This window comes from Monodon monoceros, unplaced genomic scaffold (genome assembly GCF_005190385.1).
Source record: "Monodon monoceros isolate NGI ecotype Baffin Bay Population unplaced genomic scaffold, NGI_Narwhal_1 Super_Scaffold_4, whole genome shotgun sequence".
NCBI lineage: Eukaryota > Metazoa > Chordata > Mammalia > Artiodactyla > Monodontidae > Monodon > Monodon monoceros.
In genome coordinates, this window is record NW_021703781.1 from 23,961,722 (window position 1) to 23,984,599 (window position 22,878).

Genomic DNA, 22,878 nt, shown 5'->3' on the forward strand with positions numbered 1-22,878 from the left:
AGGAAAACATCCTGTGACTCGACATGAACTTCCCTTTGGGTCCTGCTAGTCAGAAAATAGCCCTTCAGTGGTCCTGTTTCCTGGACACAGTCTCAGGGCCAAGTTTGACATCCTGGTCCTCCTGGCACACCTGGCATCTGCCTGCTTTTTTATGAGCTGCTCCAGGAAATGGGGCCTCTGCATTAGTCTCTGTTGCCACATCTAATATGGGAGATCTGGACCACTGAGATGTGGAGGCAGGAGGCTGGTGGTTTTACTCTGACACTCAGGAACAGAATGAAACCACATGTATTCAGTTCCTTATTCTCCCACATTTGACAGAAACTTCAGGTAGACTAGACCACCAAGTTAGTTTCTGGAACTTAGGCAAGCAACTAACTCATATTATAGCCAGGGTCTCCCAGGAGCTCAGAGCCCACAGTCTTAGGCATGTTCCTGGAAGGAGGTCTCCAAAGCCAGCAAGAAGGCTCCCCTGAGCTGGAACATCTTACAGCATCTGGCCCTTCTCTTCACAGCCTTCTGTTCTGAATCCCTCTCTTTGGAGGCAGTGAGGTATAGAGCACAGGAACAAGGATCAGAAAACCTGGGTTCTAGCGCTGGCTTTGCCACTCATCAACTATGTATCTTCTCTCCACCTCATTTTCCTCATCTGTGAAATGGAAATAACTATTCCCAGCTACGTAAGGCGGTTGTGAGTTTAAAGAGGAATGGTTTGTATCAAAGTGCTTTTTAGCAAAAGACAGAGATGATGTCAGTACTATTTTTTTATGGCAAGGGAAAAAAAAAAAAAAGACAAGGAGAAGGGAAACTTCCAGGGAGCCCCAAAGTGCTCTCTTCTCACTTGTTCACAGATTCATTCATAATAAAGCACCTAGGTGAACATGGCACGCACCAGGTGCTGAGGGGGAGAAAGATATTTAAGATGTAGTCTCTGCCCTAAAAGAATTGAAAGATAGCACAGACTGTGCACCAAAAGACGGACACAGATTTCAGAGAGCGCCAAAGATCACAGAGTGGAAAGGATATTCTGTCTTCACAGAGGCTCTAGGATTGTTCAACCAGGTGAAGAACCCACAAGAGGAAGGAGGGGGAAGAGGGGTGTCATGCTGCATAACGGTCTCCAAGTCTCTTTGTCCGGGAGGAAATGAGGTCATCCTGCTCTCAGAATCAGCATGACAGCCTCCAGCCAAGTAATATGGAGTCATGAGAGCTGCCGGGGAAGCTCAGTGAATCACAGGTCAGCTGGGAATTTCCTGATAACTAACCTAAGAGTTTCTGGGTAAGTCCTCAGGTTGCAACTCTGTTTACATTTTGATCATGTTTATTTACAAATGTGTTCTATAATGTGTTCTAACTCCAAACAAAACATATCACAGTCTTCTATAGGAAGTAGCCTCAGTCCATCCCCTGGGAGGCTTGGCAGCTCAGAGCTGGGCACAGAAAAACTCTCTCCCCGGAGGATGATGGGTCACCTGCCTCCTAAGCTGGATGGTTAACTTGTACTTTCCCAGGCAGAGGCTGGCATACCAAACTGCAAATTCTCAATAAAATCGGACCCCCTCCCCTGCCACTACCAAACTACCTTACCGCAGTAAGCAATAAACTAAGCTTTGTCTTATCCACTGGTTGTGTTGATTTTCGGGGAGCTGGCATACTACTTGGAGGCAGTCCCTGTGAACACGTTTTTTTGTGTGTTTCAGCGACGTGTATTTTCACATTGAGAAAGAGACTTCACAGCTGTACAACCAGCAGACTATGCCTCTAAGCCCAAGGGTCCGAATCAGTGTCCTAGGCAGTTGGGGGCCGAGGGTGGAGAAGAGCTTTAGGGGATCTGGGAAGAGGCATCAGAGCTGGAGGCGAGTGTCTCCCTAGCGCCTTTCCTTTTGGCAAATCGGGGGGATGGGGGGGGTGCTGCACCGGGGCGGGGCCCAGGCCAGGTGAATGGGAGGAGGGGGCGGAGAATTTAGATGTCTCTCCATACCTCAGTTCAGACCTGGTTCGTCCCCTCCAGTGGGGACCGCGCTGCCTCTCACAGTTTAGGTTGTGGAAGCCTGCGGGGTCCAAGTCGCGGCGGGTCCTCAGGGAAGGGGAGAGAAGGGAGTGGACGGGGCGATACCGGGCTGGGGCGGGGCCAGGGCTAGGGCGAGTCTTAATATAGAGCCAGCACTGCCCGCTAGCAGCACAGCGCGGAGACTGGAGCCCTAGAGCCCGCCCGAGCATCAGAGTGTCCACTAGTCCCCGCTATTCCGGCCCTGCGCCCCTCCGGCCATAGGTGCGGGTGAGTGTGGACCTCCCTAAGAGCGCAGGGTGGATGCGGGCGACCCAGCTCTTGCCGGCTTTACTTCTCCTTACTCGCTGCCCCGGCTCGGCTGCGGCTGCACGCTGAGTCACCGCGCTCCGTGCCCATGTGTTCCCCTGCGGGGACCAGTGCAGGCTGCGCCACGACCTCTGAGCCTCCAGAGAGGATAGACGGCCGGGCCTGGGGAGCCTGGTCACCGCGGGCTCTTCCCGCAGAGGACTTAGGGGCTCCAGCCCTGAACTGCAGTAACCCACCCGGTCCGCCTTCGTGCGCTCCTCCGCTTCTTCCCCTGACTTCTCCTTCCCTTGTAGAGCCGCTGTCTAGAGCCCCAGCCTCACCACCATGAGACTCCTGCTGGCATGCCTGCTCCTCTGCGCCCTGGTCGTGAGAGACTCCGAGGTGAGTTGGCTTCCCTGCTTTTGACTCTTGGCGGCGGGAGGAGGGGGCTTGCAAGACCCCTGAAAAGCGCTGGGGAAGGAAGGGGCTGCATAGGAAGCTGGAGTCCTCCGAATTCCATCAACAGCAGGGCCAAACCCTCCCCGGGAAATAGGACAGGTGTGGCATTGGGGCCTTGAGAACCAAGGGAGCTTGCACTTTCCGCCAAGGGAGGAAGAAGCCACAGGGACTGCCCCAACCTGCTGGTATCTGATTTGTGAAGCTTGCTTGAGTCAATTCATTTCTCCCTGCTAGAAGCTGATGATCTTCCATTTGAGGGATAGTTAGACATGAACAGGGTAAGGAGAGAGGGAGCTGGAGGGAAGGCTGAGTTTGGGGATTGGGGCCAGTTTATCCTCACCCTGGGGTCCCAGGAACATGGGTCCTTTGGTGAACTTTTCCTTTCAATCTCTCCCCCTGCCTGCATCTCTTCCAGGGCAGCCACGAACTTCATCAAGTGTCTGGTGCATGTGAGTATCCACCCCTTGCACAATATCTGGTTGCACAGATATCTTGGAAAAGCCTCAGGAGGCAGCCCCTCCCTGTCCCTGCTGGCTCCCCCTTTGCCTCCGCCTATGCTCCTTGCTTACCCCCCAATCTTTGTGCTCTCCAGCGAAGTGTGGCTGTCTGAATGGAGGGAAATGTGTGTCCTACAAGTACTTCTCCAACATTCAACGATGCAACTGCCCAAAGAAATTCCAAGGGGAACACTGTGAGATAGGTATGGGGATCCTGACTCCAACTGGGGAGGAGGGGGCACCAGAGACTTGGGGGCAGGGAGACATGGGTGGGATGCAAGAGCAGGCAGGAGTTAGGAGGTAGAGTGGGGGGCATCTTTATCCTCATGTGATTCACAGTCAAACATGAACACACACTATCTCATGAAGCTGAGGCTGCACAAATGTGAGGTGGGGATGGAAGGAGACCCTTTCTAGTATCTTCTGCCTCACTGAAATCATGTGAGGCCTGACAGGATCTCTAAAATGCCTGTCTGAACTTCCTTCTCTTTCTAATATTCTCATCCTCACGTCCTCCCATAGATACATCGAAAACCTGCTATCAGGGGAATGGTCACTCTTACCGAGGGAAGGCCAACACTGACACCAGTGGCCGGCCCTGCCTGGCCTGGAACTCTCCCACCATCCTTCTGAAAACGTACCATGCCCACAGACCGGATGCCCTTCAGCTGGGACTGGGGAAACACAATTACTGCAGGTGAGGTGGGGGCAGCAAGGACCCTCCTCATGGCCTCACAGAAACCCTCGTTACCATCTTTTCTGCTTGCCAAGTGCTGGCCATAGCATGAGAAAATCAAGGCCTCTGGTTGAGTCTTCCCTGGAGGGGAGGACACAGAAAAGGCATTCTGGGTTGGAATGGCACCCTTCTCCCCTCTGTGTTGCCAGGAACCCAGACAATCAGAGGAGACCCTGGTGCTATGTGCACGTTGGCCTAATGCAGATTGTCCAGGAGTGCGTGGTGCACAGCTGCTCTTCTGGTGAGTGTCACTGTCCTGTTTATGATGGTGGGTGGAAGGGGACAAACTCATTTCTTCCCTTATTCCATCATAGGAGGGATGAGGAGGGAGGCCTGCAGGAGGGAGGCCTGCCTGGCCCTGAAAAACTGGGAGGTCAGAGGACCAGGAGAAGGACACTTTATCCTTCCTCCCTCCCCAAGATATCACTTTCTTTCTCCTCCAGGAAAAAATGCCCTCTCTCCTCCAGAAAAGTTACAGTGCGGCCAGAAGGCTCTGAGGCCCCGCTTTAAGATTGTTGGGGGAGAATTCACCACCATCGAGAACCAGCCTTGGTTTGCAGCCATCTATAGGAGGCACCGTGCAGGCTCTGTCACCTATGTGTGCGGTGGCAGCCTCATCAGTCCCTGCTGGGTGGTCAGTGCCACACACTGCTTCATGTATGTCCCTCTGTCTCTTCTCCCTGACCCTCCTGCCCTACCCCAAACAAATCCCTTCCTCCTTCCCAGCAAAACATTCCCCTTATTTCTACCCCCTTGGCCTCTCTCTATATGGCCCATGGCCTTGGGGACAAGTGATGCTCTGAGGTCGCTGTGGTGGGGAGGGGGAAGTGACAGGATCTCACAAGATCAGACTGACTGATCTCCCCTCCCACAGTGAATACCAAAAGAAGGAGGACTACATTGTCTACCTGGGTCGGTCAAAGCTTAACTCCATCACGCCTGGCGAGATGCAGTTTGAGGTGCAAAAGCTCATCTTACATGAGGACTACAGTGCTGACACCCTTGCTCACCACAATGATATTGGTGAGTGGAAAACCCTCATCTGCCGTGATGATGATAGCTGTGGGAATGGGGGTCTGAGAAGAGACCCAAGTGTGAAGTTGGGGCTGTAGGGGAACTTGAAGACCCTGCTTTACACAACAAAGGAGTGGTGGGGAAGGGTTCAGAGTGGAAAACATGAGGGGCCTGGTGCTCCTCTGTAGAGTCCCTGAATTTCCAAACAGGTATCCTCTTCTGGGTGGCAATGGCCCTGATGGCATATAGGGCATATAGCTTGGGCTGGGATGCTCCTTCCATTGTTGGATGGAGCCTCTGTCTGTCCCAGGATATAGAACTTGGAGAGATTATTGGGCGGGATTTCAGCCCAGCTACCTCAGCCAGGGCTTTATGAGCTGTTTTTTGCAGGAAAAAAACTCATACAGCTGTATGCAGTTGCCCTGGCTGTCCAAGGCTTTGTCAGCAGCTGGAACAAAGCCCTTGAAGCATGGGACAGGGGAGACTTGTTTCAGGTGACAAGCTACCAGCAGACCTCCCAGGATGACCTCTGACTCTGACATAGGGATAGACAGCCATTCCCTCAGGGTTTGGAGGGGAGAGATAGTGACCACCTGACTAGGTGGTGATCTTTCCCCTCTGACCCCTTCATGCTCCCCCAGCCTTGCTGAAGATCCGTTCCAGCACAGGCCAATGTGCACAGCCATCCCGGTCCATACAGGTCATCTGCCTGCCCCCAGCGAATGGGGATGCCCGTTTTGGTACAAGCTGTGAGGTTACTGGCTTTGGAAAAGAGAATCCCTGTAAGTGACATTTGGGTTTGGCTGAGAGGGTCCTGAGGGAGTGTTGCAACCTGGAAGTGAGCTCAGCTTGATCAAGAGAGGACTGTGGATGTAGAGATAGGAGCACCGTGGAGGCAGCAGATGGGTCCAGGGATGGAGTGGGGAGCATTGTTTAGGGAATGATGAGCCATAAAGTTAAATGGGTGAGGGATGAGGGACTATAGGAGGGGTAAAGACTTAGATGTGGGTGGAAAAAAATAAGGGCTTTCCCTGGTAGGGACACTTTTTGGTCCCCTCCCTGGCAGAGAGTCGCAACAGACACATTTTAATGTACATTCCCCACTGTTTCCTCCATCTAGCTGACTATATCTATCCAGAGCAGCTGAAAATGACTGCTGTGAAGCTGGTTTCCCACGAGGAGTGTCAGCAGCCCCACTACTATGGCACTGAAGTCACCAGCAAAATGCTGTGTGCGGCTGACCCACAGTGGGAAACAGATTCCTGCCAGGTGAGAGTTCCAAGCATCTTTCTCCATCACCCCTAGATCTCCCTGGGCTCCTGGGCCTGTCCCTACCAGCTTTGGGGAGCCTCTCTCCAGTCAAAATCCCAAGAAGCCAGGACCAGGGGTTCAGGTCTTAGAAGGTTTAAACCAGTCCTTATGTATTTACCAAACATTTGTCAAGAGCCTGGCTCTATGGTAGGCACTTCAGACTCAGGGAGGGAGAGGGACTAAGACCCTAAGAAAGAGAAAACAACAGAAAATAACACAATTCAGTGCTCAGAGTGTGGTGTGAATTATAAATGATCAGCTGTTTAGGAGAGGGAGGTGAGAACCAGCTAGATGGTCACTGAGGGGGGCACTTCAGAGAGAATGTGACTCAATAGGAATTTGAGGAGGCAGAGGAAATAAAAGAGAGCATTTCAGTTGCAAGATACAAAAATGAGAATGAGCACGGCATATTTTGGGATGGGAAGGAGAAGTAGGGTCTGAAAATGTAGGTGGAACTGTAGATAACAGGACTTCGAAAGCCAAGCAGGGGATTTTTAAACTTGATGTGGTAGGAAATGGGGAGTCACCAAGGACTTTGACTCTAGGAAACTCTCCCTTCTCTCTCGGGCATGATTGGGTGGTAGGATCAGATGGCCCCCTTCTCACTTCTCCCAGGGCTCACCTTTTGTGTCCTTGGCTTAACAGGGAGACTCAGGGGGGCCGCTGGTCTGCTTCACCCAAGGCCGCATGACTCTGACTGGGATTGTGAGCTGGGGCCGTGAATGTGCCATGAAGGAAAAGCCAGGCGTCTACACAAGGGTCTCAAGCTTCCTGCCCTGGATCCACACTCACATTGGGGGAGAGAATGGCCTAGCCCTCTGAGGGCCCCCAGAGAACCAAGGGAATAGACAGGTACCACCCACTCCCACAGTGACCGTCATTTTTGCAGTAGGGCCATCTGCACAGCTATATATAACGAAGAGACTGAGGAAGATGAGCTCTGCAGAGGTGGTTTTGCTTGTGCTGCCCATCAGGGTGAGTGACAGTAGCTTCACCCTCAGATACACGTCTGGGTGCTGGACACCCAGATCTCCCCTGGCCAGGATGGAAGGGTGGTCCTGAGCCAGAATGGTATTGTCGTTTTCTGGACTAAAGCTTCCTGGAGTTAAAAATGGTATCTCCTGTGCATAGGTGGAAGGAGAGCCAGCTCCCTGGCAGTGGGCCATTCATGAGGCCCGCTGTTGGGAAATGAATAATTTCCCAATTAGGAAGTGTAACAGAACTGAGGTCTCTTGAGAGAGCTTGGCCAATGCAGGAACAGTGGTTTGGAGAGTAGGGACACTAAATGACTTGAGGGAAGGGCTCTGACATTCCATGAATGTATCAGGAAATGTTATATACGTGTGTGTATGTTGGCACACTTTTGCACAGGCTGTGTCAGTGTAAGAGCTGGTGTTCTGTGTCTGACTGCAAGTCTAGATACTTCCCCAAATTGTATGGACTGTGACATCACACAGAATGGTCTGTTTGGAGAGGTTGTGGGGCCTCTTGGGTCTCCCAGGTAATAATACGTATAAATGTACCATTCTGGGGCACACACTGTGACCAGCACTAAATTTCCAGTCTCACTTTCACATAGATGTCCATTCTTGGCCAGTTATCCCTTCTGACCTTCCCGCCGAGTTCATCCAATCCTCACTGAGTGAGGTGAGGACCATTCCTGTACACTGAATATTTAATAATTATATTCTGGTATTTTTATTTATATCTATTTTTGTAATTTTGAATAAGTATGGTTGATCAAATGTGATTTTTCTGAAAATTTTGGCTCTTCCCTCATGCTTGTATGGGAGGGAGTTGGGATGATAAAAAGTAGAAAATGACAATGGTGGAATGCACCCCAGAGTTTCCTGTGGGGCTATATCTGGACTTAATGGGGCTTTGGGAGGAGAGGCTAGGAGACTTGTGGAACAGACCCTCCATAGCACATAAGGTACAAAAATGTGCCCCAAGCCAGAAGTCCACAGCTTGGTAAATGGTGTGCAGGCTTTGTCAACTCCTAGTTCCCTCCTCAGCCTCATGCCTCTGTGCAGTGCACATCTTGTACAACTTTACACGGTGATCCTACCATATACTCTTCACTCTGACCCCAACAATCCTTGGGCTGACTTCAACCAAGGGGGACATGTGCATGAGTGAAAATTGCTGATCCCAAACCCAGCCCAGCTTGAGTCTGTGGCATTCAGGAAACAGAAGACATAATTTCCCATCATTTGTGCATGGGGCTGGTGCTGAGTTTCCTCAGTGTGTGTTAATGAAGCTCATGACCAGCCTTTGCTATCCTTCATATCAGGGAGCTCAGAATCTAAAGCTGGGTGATATCCTAATGGGCATGTACATATATTTTGAACCAAACATCAGCTTCTTAAGAACTGGATATAGAAGGCAGTTTAGGAGTTACAGTTGGATGCCAAAATTTTGGAATTTCCAAGCTATGCTAGTGAGTTCTGGCCATGTTTCTTAACCAAGTCACCTGTGAACTTAAAAAAAAAAAAAATATATATATATATATATATATGTTTATGCTCTACCCACAGAGATTGTGATTCAGGTCAGGGCTGGTGCCAGGGCTCGTGATTTTAGAAAAATTCCCTAGGTGTTTCTGATATGCAGCCCTGATTGAGATACATTGGTGACAATTGGCCAGATTATGTGAAGGGCCCAAAAATTCAAGACGTGGTCAGCATATGTTCTCTGCATGAACAGTTAGATTTCTGAATGGGGTTTGGGGGCACAAGGTCTCCTGGGCTTCCTGTTCAGAGGATCCCTAGACAATGGACCCCTGGAGGGCAAGGACCCAGAGTATTCAGCTTTTAATCCCCATAATCTAGCATGTTTCATTCAGTATGATGTTCAGAGCATGGATTTTGGAGTCAGGTGGCCTGGACTAGATTCCTGGCTCTAAAATACTAGCTGTATGACTTGGGAAAAACTCTTAACCTTTTGTGTCTCAGTTTCCTCATCTGTATAAAAGAGATATCTACCTCCCAGGATTGTTATAACGATTCATGCGTTCATAAATCTCTTAGCCATAATCCTGGCACCTAGTAAAGGCACAAAAACAGTGGCTACTATTACAAAACTCTGTAAATTCTCGTAGAATTGAATGGGAACCCCTTCCCCTCTTTACCCCAGGATTGCATAGGTGTATTTTGTGGAAGATGAAACCTGCTAGGAGAGAAAAGGCAAAGATGTGAAGCTAAGGAGCCCAGCCCAGGCTGAGTTGCTGCTCAGCCTCTGCATACCCCGCAGGGGCCAAGAAAGATCTTGTTCCAACATGAACAGCGCCAGCATCAGGGCTCACAGACACTGAAAACAGGAAGTATGAGCCCTACTGGTGGGTTGAGCAATGCACTGCTAACAATCTTCAGACCATTTCCCAGCCACCTGACCGACCCCAGCCAGCTGCTACCTCTTCCCAGTCACAGACCTCACTCTGGGGTAGCAGGAATCAGCCACTTCTCCAGCAACCAGTTTCAAGGCTCCAGATACAACCCTGTCACTCACTTTAGGGACTGCCTTTTTCTAGTGCTCCTTAAGTGCTGGACATTGTACTAAGTTCTTCACCTATTATCTGGTTTAATCCTTATAACAATCCTATGGGGAAGGTGCCATCCTTAGCCCCATTTAACAGCAGAGAAAATGGAGATACAGAGAGGTTAGGTGACTTGCCCAAGGCAATGTGGCTGGTAAGTAGCAGAGTGCTGGCTCCAGAGTGCACAGGCCCAGCACTCTCAGCAGGGCCCAACCTGAGGGAAGGTTAGCAGCCCTCTTTTCAAGCTCCCTACTTCAGGGATGCTGGGTGCAGGGAGGCTAAGTGTATGCGAATTTCAACCCTGGCCTAGATTATAATTCTTTCCTCTTAAAAGATTCCCAGGCCAAGTAAGCAAATCACACTCAGCCACCAGTTTCAAAGTAAAACTTTACACTTCTCAAGCAAACCTCAGCCTTTTTGGTTGAAACCTGATTTCATTGAAGTGGTTTTTGTTTTCACCAGAACCCCTCCTTCTGAAATAGTCTGTGGCTCATTCTATTATCAGGACTCAACTTGATTTCCACTCATGCTCTGCCTTTCCCAAGCCAACCCTGCACAACAACAACACCCCTGAATACACCCCTCCACCCTCATCCCTGTTTGTCCACCTTCCTCCCCAGTTGCTGACATTTGAGCCCGCCCTTTGAATCTCAGTGAGAGGAGTTTGCTGAGGTGTTCTTTAAATAACAGTACTACTGAGGTATACTAAATCACATACCACACAATTCACCCATTTAAAGTGTGCAACTCAATGATTTTTTAGTATATTCACAGAGTTGTGCAACTATCACCACAATCAATTCTAGAACATTTTCACCACCTCAAAAATAAACCCCATACCGGGGAAGAGGGATAAATCAGGAGCTTGGGATTAACTCACACACACTACTATATATAAGATAGATAACCAACAAGGACCTACTGTATAGCACAGGGAACTCTACACAATATTCTGTGATAACCTATCTGAGAAAAGAATTGGAAAAAGGATGAATATATGTATATGTATAATTGAATCACTTTGCTGTACACCTGAAACTAACACAACATTGTAAATCAACTATAATCCAATAAAATTTTAAAAAAAGAAACCCCATACCTATTAGTAATCACTCCGATTTTCTCCCCAACCCCCTCAGTCCCTAATCTACTTTCTGTCTCTATGAGTTTGCCTGTTCTGGACATTTCATATAAATAGAATCATATAACACCTAGTCTTTTGTGACTGACTTCTCTCCCTACCATGTTTTCCAGTTTCATCCATGTTGCAGCATGTATTAGTACTAATGCTGAGTTTTAAGTAGCAAATTGGGAGAAAAGATAGTCTAGGCCCCCTTCCGACCTTGCAGTCCCATTGGGAGTCATTCAACAACCTTAAAAGAAATTTTTTTTTAAGGACCTTGACACCAGGCACTGTTTTAGATGCTGGGGATACAGGAATGAATAGGACATAGTGCTAGTCCTCAAGGAGCTCACAACTTTGCAAAGCAGACAGAACGATGACCACAATTTAATGTGATAAAAATTGTAATATTTTTGCTATAATAAAAGTATGTATAAATGTGTGGAACAATGATGAGGAAGTAAGTAATTCTACCTTGGCAAATCAAGGGAGACTTCCCAGAGGAGGTGATATTTTACCTGGGCCTGCAAAGATGCAAAGAAGTTTGCCAAACAAGGAGGAGAAAGGCATTCCAGGGATAGGGAAGATAATGAAGGCATAAAAAGAAAAGCAAGGTGTTCTCAAGAAGTGATGAATAAACTGCTGTGGTAGAGAAAAGAGTTGGAGGGGCAGTGAGCAAGCATGGAGTAGGGGTGGGAGTAAGGAGCTGCTGGGATCCAGCAGGTGAGGACCCTTAGGCAGGGCTGATACTTAGTAGCAGGTGCCAGTACTTCTCAATCTCTAAAACACTGATGTCCCAAGATCCACACACACCCCACCCCTGACATGGTCCCCTGCCACCCAGCCTCTTTCCAGTTCTTCATAATCCAGCAACCACAGGGTTAATGCCTGGCAGAGGGCCCCTAGGAGGGGCCTCTGAGATTCCTTCCCTCCTCCAGCTGCCTTCCACGTGTTGGTACTCTGAAGTCCTGCTAGTTAAATATTCTGAATATCACTTCTTGCCCTCAGGCAGTAAATCTAGAAGGTTAATTAAGGTCACAGAGGCATAAAAAGTTTTTTTTTCTCTGAACTAAAAATTTCCACCCAATTGTAAAAGTAACTATAAAAGTAAAATGCTTCCATAGCATTCTACTGCCATTTTTTTAAATTAATTTTTATTGGAGTATAGTTGCTTTACAAGGTTGTGTTAGTTTCTGCTGTGCAGCAAAGTGAATCAGTTATATGTATACATATATCCACTCTTTTTTAGATGTCCTTCCCATTTAGTTCACCACACAGTACTGAGTAGAGTTCCCTGTACTATACAGTAGGCTCTCATTTGTTACCTATTTTATACGTAGTAGTGTATATATGTCAAGCCCAATCTCCCAATTCACCCCCCCTCCACCCACCCAGCCATTGTTAACATCTCTAGCTTCTTGGGTCTCCTTTGCCATCTCAACCTTCTCTACTTGGCCCTGAATATTGGGTTCCCCAAGACCAGACCCTAGACCAGCTCCTCTTCCCACCCTAAACTCTCTCCCACACAGTCTTATTCACACCCAGGCTTAAATGACCATCAATCAACAGTTGATTTACAATGATTATCTCCAGTCAGACCTCTCCTCTGAGATCCAAACCCTTACTTTCCATTGTCCACTTGACGTCCTCTTTTGGTTTTCACATATAGGGCACTTCAAACTCAACCTGCCCCGAACCAGCCCTGTCTTCAGGTCACAACCCGATGGGCTTCGTCCATTACACTCTGTCTTGGGTGACGGCACCACTTCCATTCACATCCAGAAACCTAAAAGTCATCCAGATGCTTCTCTCCTTTCACCACACACCCCCTACCATCCCATCCATCTCCAAATCCTGGCAATTTGCCTAAGAGTTCTTTAAATTTATTTTATTTATTTATTTATTTTTGGCCCCGTTGGGTCTTCGCTGCTGCGCGTGGGCTTTTCTCTAGTTGCGGCAAGCGGGGGCCATTCCTGGCAGCGGTATGCAGCCTCTCATCGTGGTGGCCTCTTCTGTTGTGGAGCATGGGCTCCAGGTGCATGGGCTTCAGCAGTTGTGGCTCACGGGCCTAGTTGCTCCGCGGCAGGTGGGACCTTCCCGGACTAGGGCTCGAACCCGTGTTCCCTGCATTGGCAGGAGGATTCTTAACCACTGCGCCACCAGGGAAGCCCTGTTTAAGAGTTCTTGAGGTCATCCATGTCTCTCCATTTTCACCACCACCATTAGCTGAGCCCATCCCACCATCAACTCTTGCCTAGACCACCACAATAGCTTCCCAACTGGCCTCCCCCATTGACTATCTCTCTTAATAACTCCCACTGCTCCTGGCTGGCTAGCTTGGGCAGGGTCCAGCTCCTACCTGCTCTTTAGCTCCACCTGGCACCAGCCTCTCCCAGGCTTGCCCTATTCAGCCATTGTCTTACTCATCAGTTCCTCTCTCACCACAGGGCCCTTGTTAGTCATGTTCCTTCTGCGTGGGACTTTCTTTGACTGTTTAAGTTCTTCCTCATGCTTCAGAGATCTCTTTGCCAAGGAAGTCTTTCCTGGGTTGCCTCTATCTATAGAAGGTCTCACTATTTTGTCTACAGTCTCATTATACTATGTATCACCTCTCTGATGCACTTGTCACTATTGCAATTTTACTTCTGCTGCATCACTATTTGATTAACGTTTGCTTTTCCCCACCAAAATGTAACTTCCATGAGGGACAGTGTGTGGGTTTTTTTGGTTTTTTAAATTAGTTACTTATTTTTGGCTGCATTGGGTCTTTGTTGCTGCGCTCCAGCTTTCTCTAGCTGTGGCGAGTGGGGGCTACTTTTCATTGTGGTGCACAGGCTTGCGGTGGCTTCTCTTTGGCTTCTCTTGCTGCAGAGCGTGGGCTCTAGGTGCGCTGGCTTCAGTAGTTGTGGCTTGCGGGCCCTAGAGCGCAGGCTCAGTAGTTTGTGGTTCACGGGCTTAGTTGCTCTGCAGCATATGGGATCTTCCTGGACCAGGGATCGAACCTGTGTCCCATGCATTGGCAGGGAGATTCTTAACCACTGCGCCACCAGGGAAGTCCTGACAGTGTGTTTTGATCACCACTAAATCCCCAGCATCAAGCATGATGTCTAGAATATGGCAGATATTTAATAAATGTTTACTGAATGAATGCATTCTGATGTTTCCATTTTTTCTCTGCTTCTTTTTTACATAGTTGTGTTCACACTCTGTACATAATTTTGTATCTTGTCCTTTGCTTTTGTCATATTTTGTCATAGCCATTTCCTGTGGTATTGCAAATCTCTCCGAGAGAGATTATTTACAATGTAGTTAATAACGCCCATCCAACCTACCTTTCTGGATTGAGGCATCATAAAGTATGTGAAAGTTACTTGTAATCTATATGTACATATGAGACAGTATTATTTGCATTTAAAAGGAAATGGGGGTGAAATTTCTCTCTGGTGCCCTCCCCACCATTGCCCTTATACCTCTTTTCCTCAGGCTTTTTTTTTTTTTTTGGTGCCCTTGTTCTGCCTGACCACCTAGTTAAGGTCTAAAATAACTCATTAACTTTAATATGCTACCAGCCCAAAGAGTTTACATTTTCTAAAAGGACTTCTAAAAGAAGGGCATTACAGCCAGTTTGGTGAGGTTTGGGGGCTGAGAGAGGACTCAAGATATTCACTGATTCATTGGTTTATTCTTCACTCATTTCACTCATTCATTTAACAAACATTTATCAAGAGTTGGTCATGAGCCTGGCACTGTGCTGTGTACTGGGTGTAGAGATGAAAGCCCCAGTCTCAGCTTCAATGGGCTAAAGGTAAAGTGAGGGACAGACAAGCAAGTGAGCAGACTACAGTGAGAGCATAGCTATGAGGAAGATGTGTGAGATAGGCATGGAGGGCTAACAGTGGAGTCTCAAAGGGCAAATATGGAAGGGACAAATGACAATCTGAGTACAGGAAACAGTATGTGCAAAGGTAAAGAGGAAGGAGAATGCATGGAGCCCTCAAGGAACTGCATGTAGTTCAAGTGGATGGGCTATACAGGGCCAATGTTAGAGAGGCAATTTGGCTGGAGGAATTGCCGAGAGCTGAAACCTGAGGGCCTAGAGGACCCCTGCCTGCCACATGAAGGACTTTGGATTTTATTGTTATGGGGAGTCATTAGAAAGTTTGGAGCATGTGACAGCAGTGTGAAAGATTTGAGTAAAAGAAGATCCTTTGGCCTAGATGAGACTATGGGCAGGGAAAACCAGCTCAGAGACTAGTACAATTAGCCAGGTAGGAGCTGAAGAGTGTCTGAACCAGGGCAGTGGCAGTGATGTGGGAGGGGAGGGTACAGATATGGGAGATTTGGGGGGGATAGGATAGACTTGGAGCCTGGATGGGGTGAAAGGAGGAGAAGGACGTATCATTTGGTTTAGCCTCCTGTCTTTGGATAAGTAAGATACTGCATAATTTTACAGGTGAGAAACTGAGGTTTCACTGTAAGTGATTTCCCTAAAGCCATATCTAGTAGGTAGTTGACCGAACTAGAGTTACTACTGGTGCAATTTTGAGGATCAGTATCTACAGGGCAAGCTAGACCTGCTGATGGCCTATGTGACTCTGTCCACTCAATTGGAAAAATCCTCATCACCATAATCACCAAGTGGTGATGTCATCCAAACCTATGGGGGTTGACGCTTGTTTCCTAAACATCCCAGGTCTGTTCAGCCCTGTGACTATGGTTCTGACTTAAGGAATTTCTCCAAAACCTCCCAGTGCACTGTCAGCACACTGATGCACTGTCAGTGAACTGGTGGATGGGTCTGTGGTATGTATAAGGGGATTAGCAGACGCTGTATCTAGCTGTTTGCCTTATGGCTTCCTAGAACTGAGACATGACTTCTGGTGTTCGGGAAGATCATACACACTTGGCACATAACCAAGTTCTGCATGCAGGGTGTGAAGGTGAAGTCGATTTTGTAAGAACTCTAGCTGTTAGTGTTTTCAACCCAATCCCTCCATCCCCCTTTTCTGTGGTCTGCCAATTGCCTTTACTTTCTCACTCCCTCTGAATATAAAGGAAAGGGAATGACTTTCCTTTCTCACCTGGCTCTTCTCATCCTCCCTCTGCAGTCTCTTTAGCTCTCTCTTTCCAGAGCTGACGTCAGTGCCATGGGTGAACAGGACTCTAGCTCCAGTTGGGCTTTCCCTCTGATTAGCCTGGTGACATGGGTCAGCCCCTACCTCAGATTTTCTCTTACTGCTCACTACACCTGTATACCTCTTTCCATCACAGGCTGAGAGGCTCTGCCTAGGGAACTCTAAGCTTTTGAGCCCCAGGGGAGCTGGATATATATATATATATATATATATATATATATATATGGAGTTAACAGCTATCGATCAGATCACTTTTATTCTCCACTGGAATTTGGCCACCATCCCTGGCTATTAGAATTCTGCCAGATGCCCCAATGGTTAGCTTACCAGAAGTCCTGCTCTGACAGCCCCTTCTTGTAGCCGCATCACATCAAGACTCCCTCAGGCACTTACCTCGGCCCTTTCTCTCTCCTTAGCTGGACTACTTCATGGCTGAGAGAATGAGGAGGAAGGATGGACAGAGGCACGGGGTGGGAGAAACACTTTGCTTAGAACATCCATCTAAAGCAGTGGCTCTCCAGGTATGGTCCTTAAATCAGCAACTTCAGATCACCTAGCACATGTTAGAAGTGCAAAATTATCAGGTCCCACTCAAACCTACTGAATCAGCAACTCTAGAGGTGGGGCCCAGCGATCTGTGTTTTAACAAGACCTCCAGGTGATTCTTTTACATACTCAAGTTTGAGAACCACCCATCTAATGCATTGATTCTCAGACTTCAGTATGCACACGAACCACCTGGGGAGATTGTTAACCATAACGTGGTTAAACAAAACTGGATTGGTATCTGGGCAACTGTATTTTTAGCAAGCTCCCTAGGTGATTCTGGTATTCATCAAAGATTGAGAATCACTGATCTAAGGAATTCATGTTATCAGTTAGCTGAGTCTCCTGGGCAGGGAGCAGACAGAAGGCTGTGGAAATGTCTCTCAAAGTTACAAATGCCACCTGCATCTGCACTTCTGGGGAGCTTGTTAGAAAAGCAGGATCTGAGTATCAGATGTATTGACCCCAAATCTCTGGACCTGAGGACCTGGCAGCCACATTCAGAGTTCTCCAGGTGATTCTTATGCATGTGAAAGTTTGATAACCCCGGAGCAACAGGTCAGCAGGCATTCTCAATGATGGATGCATGTTAGAATCACCTGGGGAGCTTTAACAGTGACCTGATATCTGAACCCCACCTCCAGAGAGTCTGATTTAATTGGTCTGGGTTGGGGCTTCAATATTTTATACAAGTCGTCCCTCCCACCCCCACCCAAGTGATTTTAATGTATCGTTAGGGTTAAGAACCATCAGGTTAAAGGATGATGCAGATCTGGGAAGAATCAGGAAATAAGAGAAAGCGAAGGAGTGCCAAAGAAACAATTGGAATCCTGTGGGGGAGGTTAGAAATGTCGAGTTGGAAATAGGGAGGAGATAGAACGGTGGGAAGGGCCTCAGGTGGGAGGGGGAGTAGGTTGGCTTGAGTGGTGTGGAGCTTGGTGTAGGAAAAGGGTTAGTGTATTAGTTTTCTACTGCTGCTGTAACACATTACCACAAATTTAGTGACTTAAAATAACATAAAGGCATTATTTTACAATTCTGGAGGTCAGAAATCCAAAATGGGTCAGCAGGGCTGAATTCCTTCTGGAGATTCTAGGGGAGCAGAATCCATTTCCTTGCCTTTTCTAGCTTCTAGAGGCTACCCACATTCCTTAGCTCATGACTCCACATCACTCTGACCTTTGCTTCTGACATCACATCTCCCTCTCTCACTCTGACTCTCCTGTTTCCCTCTTATAAAGATCCCCTTATACATTGTGATTATGTCGGTCCTACCCAGATAATCTAGAATAATCTCCCCATCTCAAGATCATAACTTAATCACATCTGCAAAGTCCCTTTTTTCATGTAAACTAACATAGTCATAGATTCCAGGGATTAGGATGTGGATATTCTTGAGGGTCATTATTTGGCCCACAACAGTCCGCTCTCTGGCCCCCAAAGATTCACAATCATCACATATACAAAATACACTCACCCCCATTCCAACATCCTCCCAAATCTCGACCCATTAGAGCATGAACTCAAAGCCTAAAATCTCATCACCTCAAAAGCCCCAACTTTCATCATCTAAATATTCTTAAATAAGGTATGAGTGAGGCACTGGATATAATCCATCCTAAGACCCATGTTCTCTCCATCTGTGAACCTGTGAAACTCAAGAAACAAGTTATCTGCTTCTAGGAATAGGCATAGGATAATAGTTATAGACATTCTAATTCAAAAAGGGAGAAAATGGAAGGAAAAAAGAAGTCACTGGTCCCAAGAAATGTCAAAATACTGCTGGGCAAACTCCTTTAGGTTTCAAGGACTGAGAATAATCCTCTGTGGCTCAAGGCTCTGTCCTCTGGGGTTGCCTCTCCTCTCTCAGAGTCATTTTTCCTTTTACCTGAAGGGTAACTTATGTTTGCAGCAAGAACTTTTATCACCCTGTTTCCTGCCTGTGGAATGTTGAGAGTCTGATAATCTTCTTTCATTTTGTTTTCTCTGTCACTTTCAGTCCAAAGTGTTTCTACTGATATAAAATTCTTACGAACCTTGTGGGTCTCTCACATATGTCATAGGCATTCACTCCATTAGATAAAAGTCTTCTCCACAAATTTTTCTTGGATGATCCCATCTCTATCTCTGGATTCTGCTGAGATGGTTGTGGGGATCCATGAGTAACATGCCCAATCCATTGTAAGAGCATTTTGTAGTAATAAATGCTCTGACTTTTTGTATTAGCAGAAGGTCGTCCAGCCACAACTTTGACTTCCTCTCTAGAGTATTGTTTCCTGAGAGTGAATCTGCTAATTATAACGTCTTTTCCAATCTGGATAGGGTGAGAATTTCCCAGACCACTAAGTCCTGGTTCCTTTTTATTCAGAGTTCTTCCCTCAGTTTACTTCTTTCCTCTCACATTTTACTATAAAGATCAAACATAAATCAGATTTCACCTTCAACACTTTGCTTGGAAATCTCCTAAGCTAAATACCCAAGTTCATTCCTCACAAGTTCTGCTTTCCATAAAACTATAGGATACAATTCAGCTAAGTTTCTGCCACTATATAACAAAGACACCCCCCTCTTCAGTTTCCGATAAAATATTCCTCACTTCCAGGCCTTCACCAGCTGTACCTTCAATGTCCATATTTTTACAAATATTCTGTTTATGATTTAGATATTATCTAAAACAATATGTTTTCTCTACTGTGCTCTTCACTTTCTTCTTATCCCTCACCAGTAGAGTTTTTTACATCCATAGTTCTACTAACAGGCTGTTCAAGACAACCTAGGCTTTTTCTATCATGCTTCTAAAAATTCTTCCATTCACTGCCTACTGCCCAATTCCAAAGCCACTTAGTTTCTGGGGTATTTGTTACATCAGTGCCCTACTCTTGGTACCAAAATCTACATTAGTTTCCAATTTCTGCTATAACAAAGGACCACAAATATAGTAGCTTAGAATAATACAAATGTATTATCTTACAGTTCTAGAGGTCAAAAGTCCAAAATGAATCAGCAGGACTGGAGGGTCTAGGTGGAATCTCTTTCCTTGCCTTTTCCACCTTCTAAAGGCTGCCCACATTCCTTGGCTCATGGTCCCATAGCACTCTGACCTCTGCTTCCTTCATTACCTCCCTTCCTCTCACTCTGGTCCTTCTGTTTCCCTCTAAAGGACCCTTGTGATTATATTGGGTCCACCTGGATAATTCAGGACAATCTCCCCATCTCAAGATCCTTAACTTAATCATATCTGCAAAGTCTCCTTTGCCATATAAGGTAACATATTCATAAGTCCCAGGGATTAGGATGTTGACATCTTTGGGAGGCCACTATTTGCCTACTATAGTTAGCACAGCTTAATGGGAGTGGAAACAGTTGCTTCAGGAACAGTGAAAGTCAAGCAGAGGTGAAGGTCCCCAGTCTGCAGTCCAGCTTCTCCCAGGGTTGGGTTGGTCATGTCTGGCTGGCTCCAGGAAGCCCCTGGTGTGGCTGAGATGTTTGGTCAGTCACATGTTTATTGGTGTTCCTCAGGACCTGGACTTTCTCCTCTACTCAGAGAGAGGAGGAGGGAAATAACATTTACTGAGGGCCCACCAAGTGCCTGGAACATAGACAGGCAAAGAAGCCACAGATTCTTGATTCTCTATCCTAAGGCCTTGCCCCTGGCCTGGGACTCCAAAGTCCCTCAAAGAGCAGGGGTTCTTAGCATCCACAATCAGACTTGTAGTGGTCCCTGCAACCCCCAACGGCTAATCTCCTTCCTGGGCAGGCAGTTGTGTCATGTTGGGCAGCACCTTTCCCTCCCTGGCACCTGTGTGTGACTCAGACCCCCAGGTAAAGCCCAACCCAATAGGAAGTGACTAAGCATTGAACTTCGCTTCCTCTTATTGGGGAGAGAGGAGGAAGCCTGAAGCTGGGCCTGGCCCTCCCCCTCACTCAGATTTCTCAAGATAGTAAGGGAGAGGGTGGGGCTTTGCAGGTGACCGCACCAGGGAAGGTCCCGTAGAGCATCCCCACACTTCTGCTTTTACTGTGTGTATGTGTGTGTGTGTGTGTGTGTGTGTGTGTGTGTGTGTGTGTGTGTTTGTACAGTTTAGGAGATTTGAGGGTGGTGGGCATGCTGGGATCTACCAGATTTTCCCAACTTCTACCTTGCTGCCTTTGAGGAGAGTCTAAAGTTTGTTTCCTGCACCCAATGAGACAATTTTCTTGAGTATGGAAAGTGGGATTTGGGGAATCAGGAGGACTCTTGCCTATTGCCCAGGCTGGAGTCCTGACAGTGTTAAATTACAAAGACTCTGTTTAAAATGCATAGTTGGACATCTCTGGAAGGTTGCATGGTACTGTAGTTGTCTCTAGGAAGGGAAAGTGGGTGGTTGGAGGACAGGAAAGGGAGCCTTACTTTTCTCTCTTACTCTTCTTTGATAACTTTTTTTTTTTTGCAGTACACAGGCCTCTCACTGTTGTGGCCTCTCCTGTTGCGGAGCACAGGCTCCGGACGCGCAGGCCCAGCGGCCATGGCTCACGGGCCCAGCCGCTCCGCGGTATGTGGGATCTTCCCGGACCGGGGCACGAACCCGCGTCCCATGCATCGGCAGGCGGACTCTCAACCACTGCGCCACCAGGGAAGCCCCCTGATAACTTTTAAATTTTGTTCCATTTGCAAGTACTCCCTATTCAAACAGAAAGAATAATACATCGTTACCCAAGAAAGAAGAGAAAAAGAGAATCCTTTTCCATATTAGTGCTAAAGTAATTCACAGTGTTAGTCATTGACTGGACAAGCACTATGGCATCCTGTTGGACATCAGGCACTGTACTAGGTACTGGAGACTCTGCAGAGAGCAATGCAGCATCCCTTGCTTCACAGAGATCCCCGTCGGGAGAGTGACTGAGACAGAGAACCAGGACCACGCAATGTCAGAAGCATGATGATGGGGAAGGTGCAAAGAAGGCTCCTCTGGCCAGACTCGGGGAGAGGAAGCCTTCCTGGACCTGGTGCTGTCCATGCTGAGACTCAAAGGGTACATAGGAGTTAGCCAGGGGAGAAGAGAGAACCAGGCATATGGAACATTACAACAAGTACAAAGAGTGCAAGGGCCATAAAAAAATCTTGGTTGCTTCCCTGGAAATGCAAGCACTTGATAGCTCTGGAGTGTTGAGTTTGGAGGAAGTGTTGGAGAAATGAAGTTAAAGAGGTAAGGTCAGATTACAAAGTGTTTTATAAACAAGCTTAAGATAAGTTAGTGGTCACTTTGAAGGCAGGTGTGGAGCACCTAGGGACAGGGGTTAATAATAACCCACAGGTATTGGAATGCTCTTTTATGCCAAGCACTATAATCTTTTTACGTAAGTTTCTTCATTTAATCCTCCCAGAAAGCCTGAGATATTTACTATTATTTTTTTTCTATTTTATGAGTGAGGAAACTGAGGCTTAGAGAGGTTAAATTCAGTGGGAAACATTACAGGGTCACACAGGAAATACTATAGATGTCTCAACACACAGCTAGCCCAGGGCAAAGCTGGGGTCTCTCAGAGGCACTCACTCAGTCTGCAGTGCTACTTCCTCATTCAGATAGAGCAGTGGTTCTCAACAGGGAGTGATTTTGCCCCTCAGAAGACATCTGGCAGTGTCTGGAAACATTTTTGGCTGTTACAGCTAGGGGGATGCTACTGGCATCTAGTGGGTAACTAACATCCTACAAAAGACAGTCACACACAGCAAAGAATTATCTGGTCCCAAATGTCAATAGTGCCAAGGTTGAGAAATCCTGAGACAGAGAATGAATTGTAAGGGGCAGACATAGGGAGGTAGCCAGAGGGTGAGCATGAGAGTTTTAGAAAAAACTATTTTTTTTAAGGACTTGTGTATACTGTATTTACAGCAGCAAGAGACAGGGGTCAGTGGCAACAAAGTCCTGGATGGACCGGACACATCCTTTTCCCAGTATGCTCCTGCCGCTCCCAAGCACCAGTTTTAAGAGTTCAGAGAGAGGCTTCCCTGGTGGCACAGTGGTTGAGAATCCGCCTGCCAATGCAGGGGACACGGGTTCAAGCCCTGGTCTGGGAAGATCCCACTTGCTGAGGAGCAACTGGGCCCGTGAGCCACAATTACTGAGCCTGAGAGTCTGGAGCCTGTGCTCCGTAACAAGAGAGGCCGCGATAGTGAGAGGCCCCGTGCACCGCGATGAAGAGTGGCCCCCGCTTGCCACAACTGGTGAAGGCCCTCGCACAGAAA

General features: G+C 47.4%; 1 protein-coding gene across 4 annotated transcripts; it reads left to right on the forward strand.

The window, feature by feature from the left end:
* Positions 1-2,115: 2,115 nt before the first annotated feature.
* On the forward strand, positions 2,116-21,102 carry PLAU (plasminogen activator, urokinase). Of its 4 annotated transcripts, none has more exons than XM_029245543.1 (12): positions 2,116-2,278; positions 2,611-2,698; positions 3,171-3,204; positions 3,348-3,455; positions 3,775-3,949; positions 4,138-4,229; positions 4,432-4,645; positions 4,863-5,011; positions 5,644-5,784; positions 6,123-6,271; positions 6,959-7,165; positions 16,523-21,102. In XM_029245543.1, exons 2-11 carry the CDS (start codon positions 2,642-2,644, stop codon positions 7,133-7,135), a joined length of 1,296 nt encoding a protein of 431 aa, XP_029101376.1. In that variant the 5' UTR covers positions 2,116-2,278; positions 2,611-2,641; the 3' UTR covers positions 7,136-7,165; positions 16,523-21,102. The 4 variants fall into 4 exon arrangements, with proteins under 4 accessions (XP_029101376.1, XP_029101375.1, XP_029101373.1 ...); XM_029245542.1 differs by lacking the exon at positions 16,523-21,102 and adding an exon at positions 9,449-15,270; XM_029245540.1 differs by lacking the exon at positions 16,523-21,102 and having other exon boundaries at positions 6,959-8,845.
* The last annotated feature ends 1,776 nt before the right edge of the window (positions 21,103-22,878 follow it).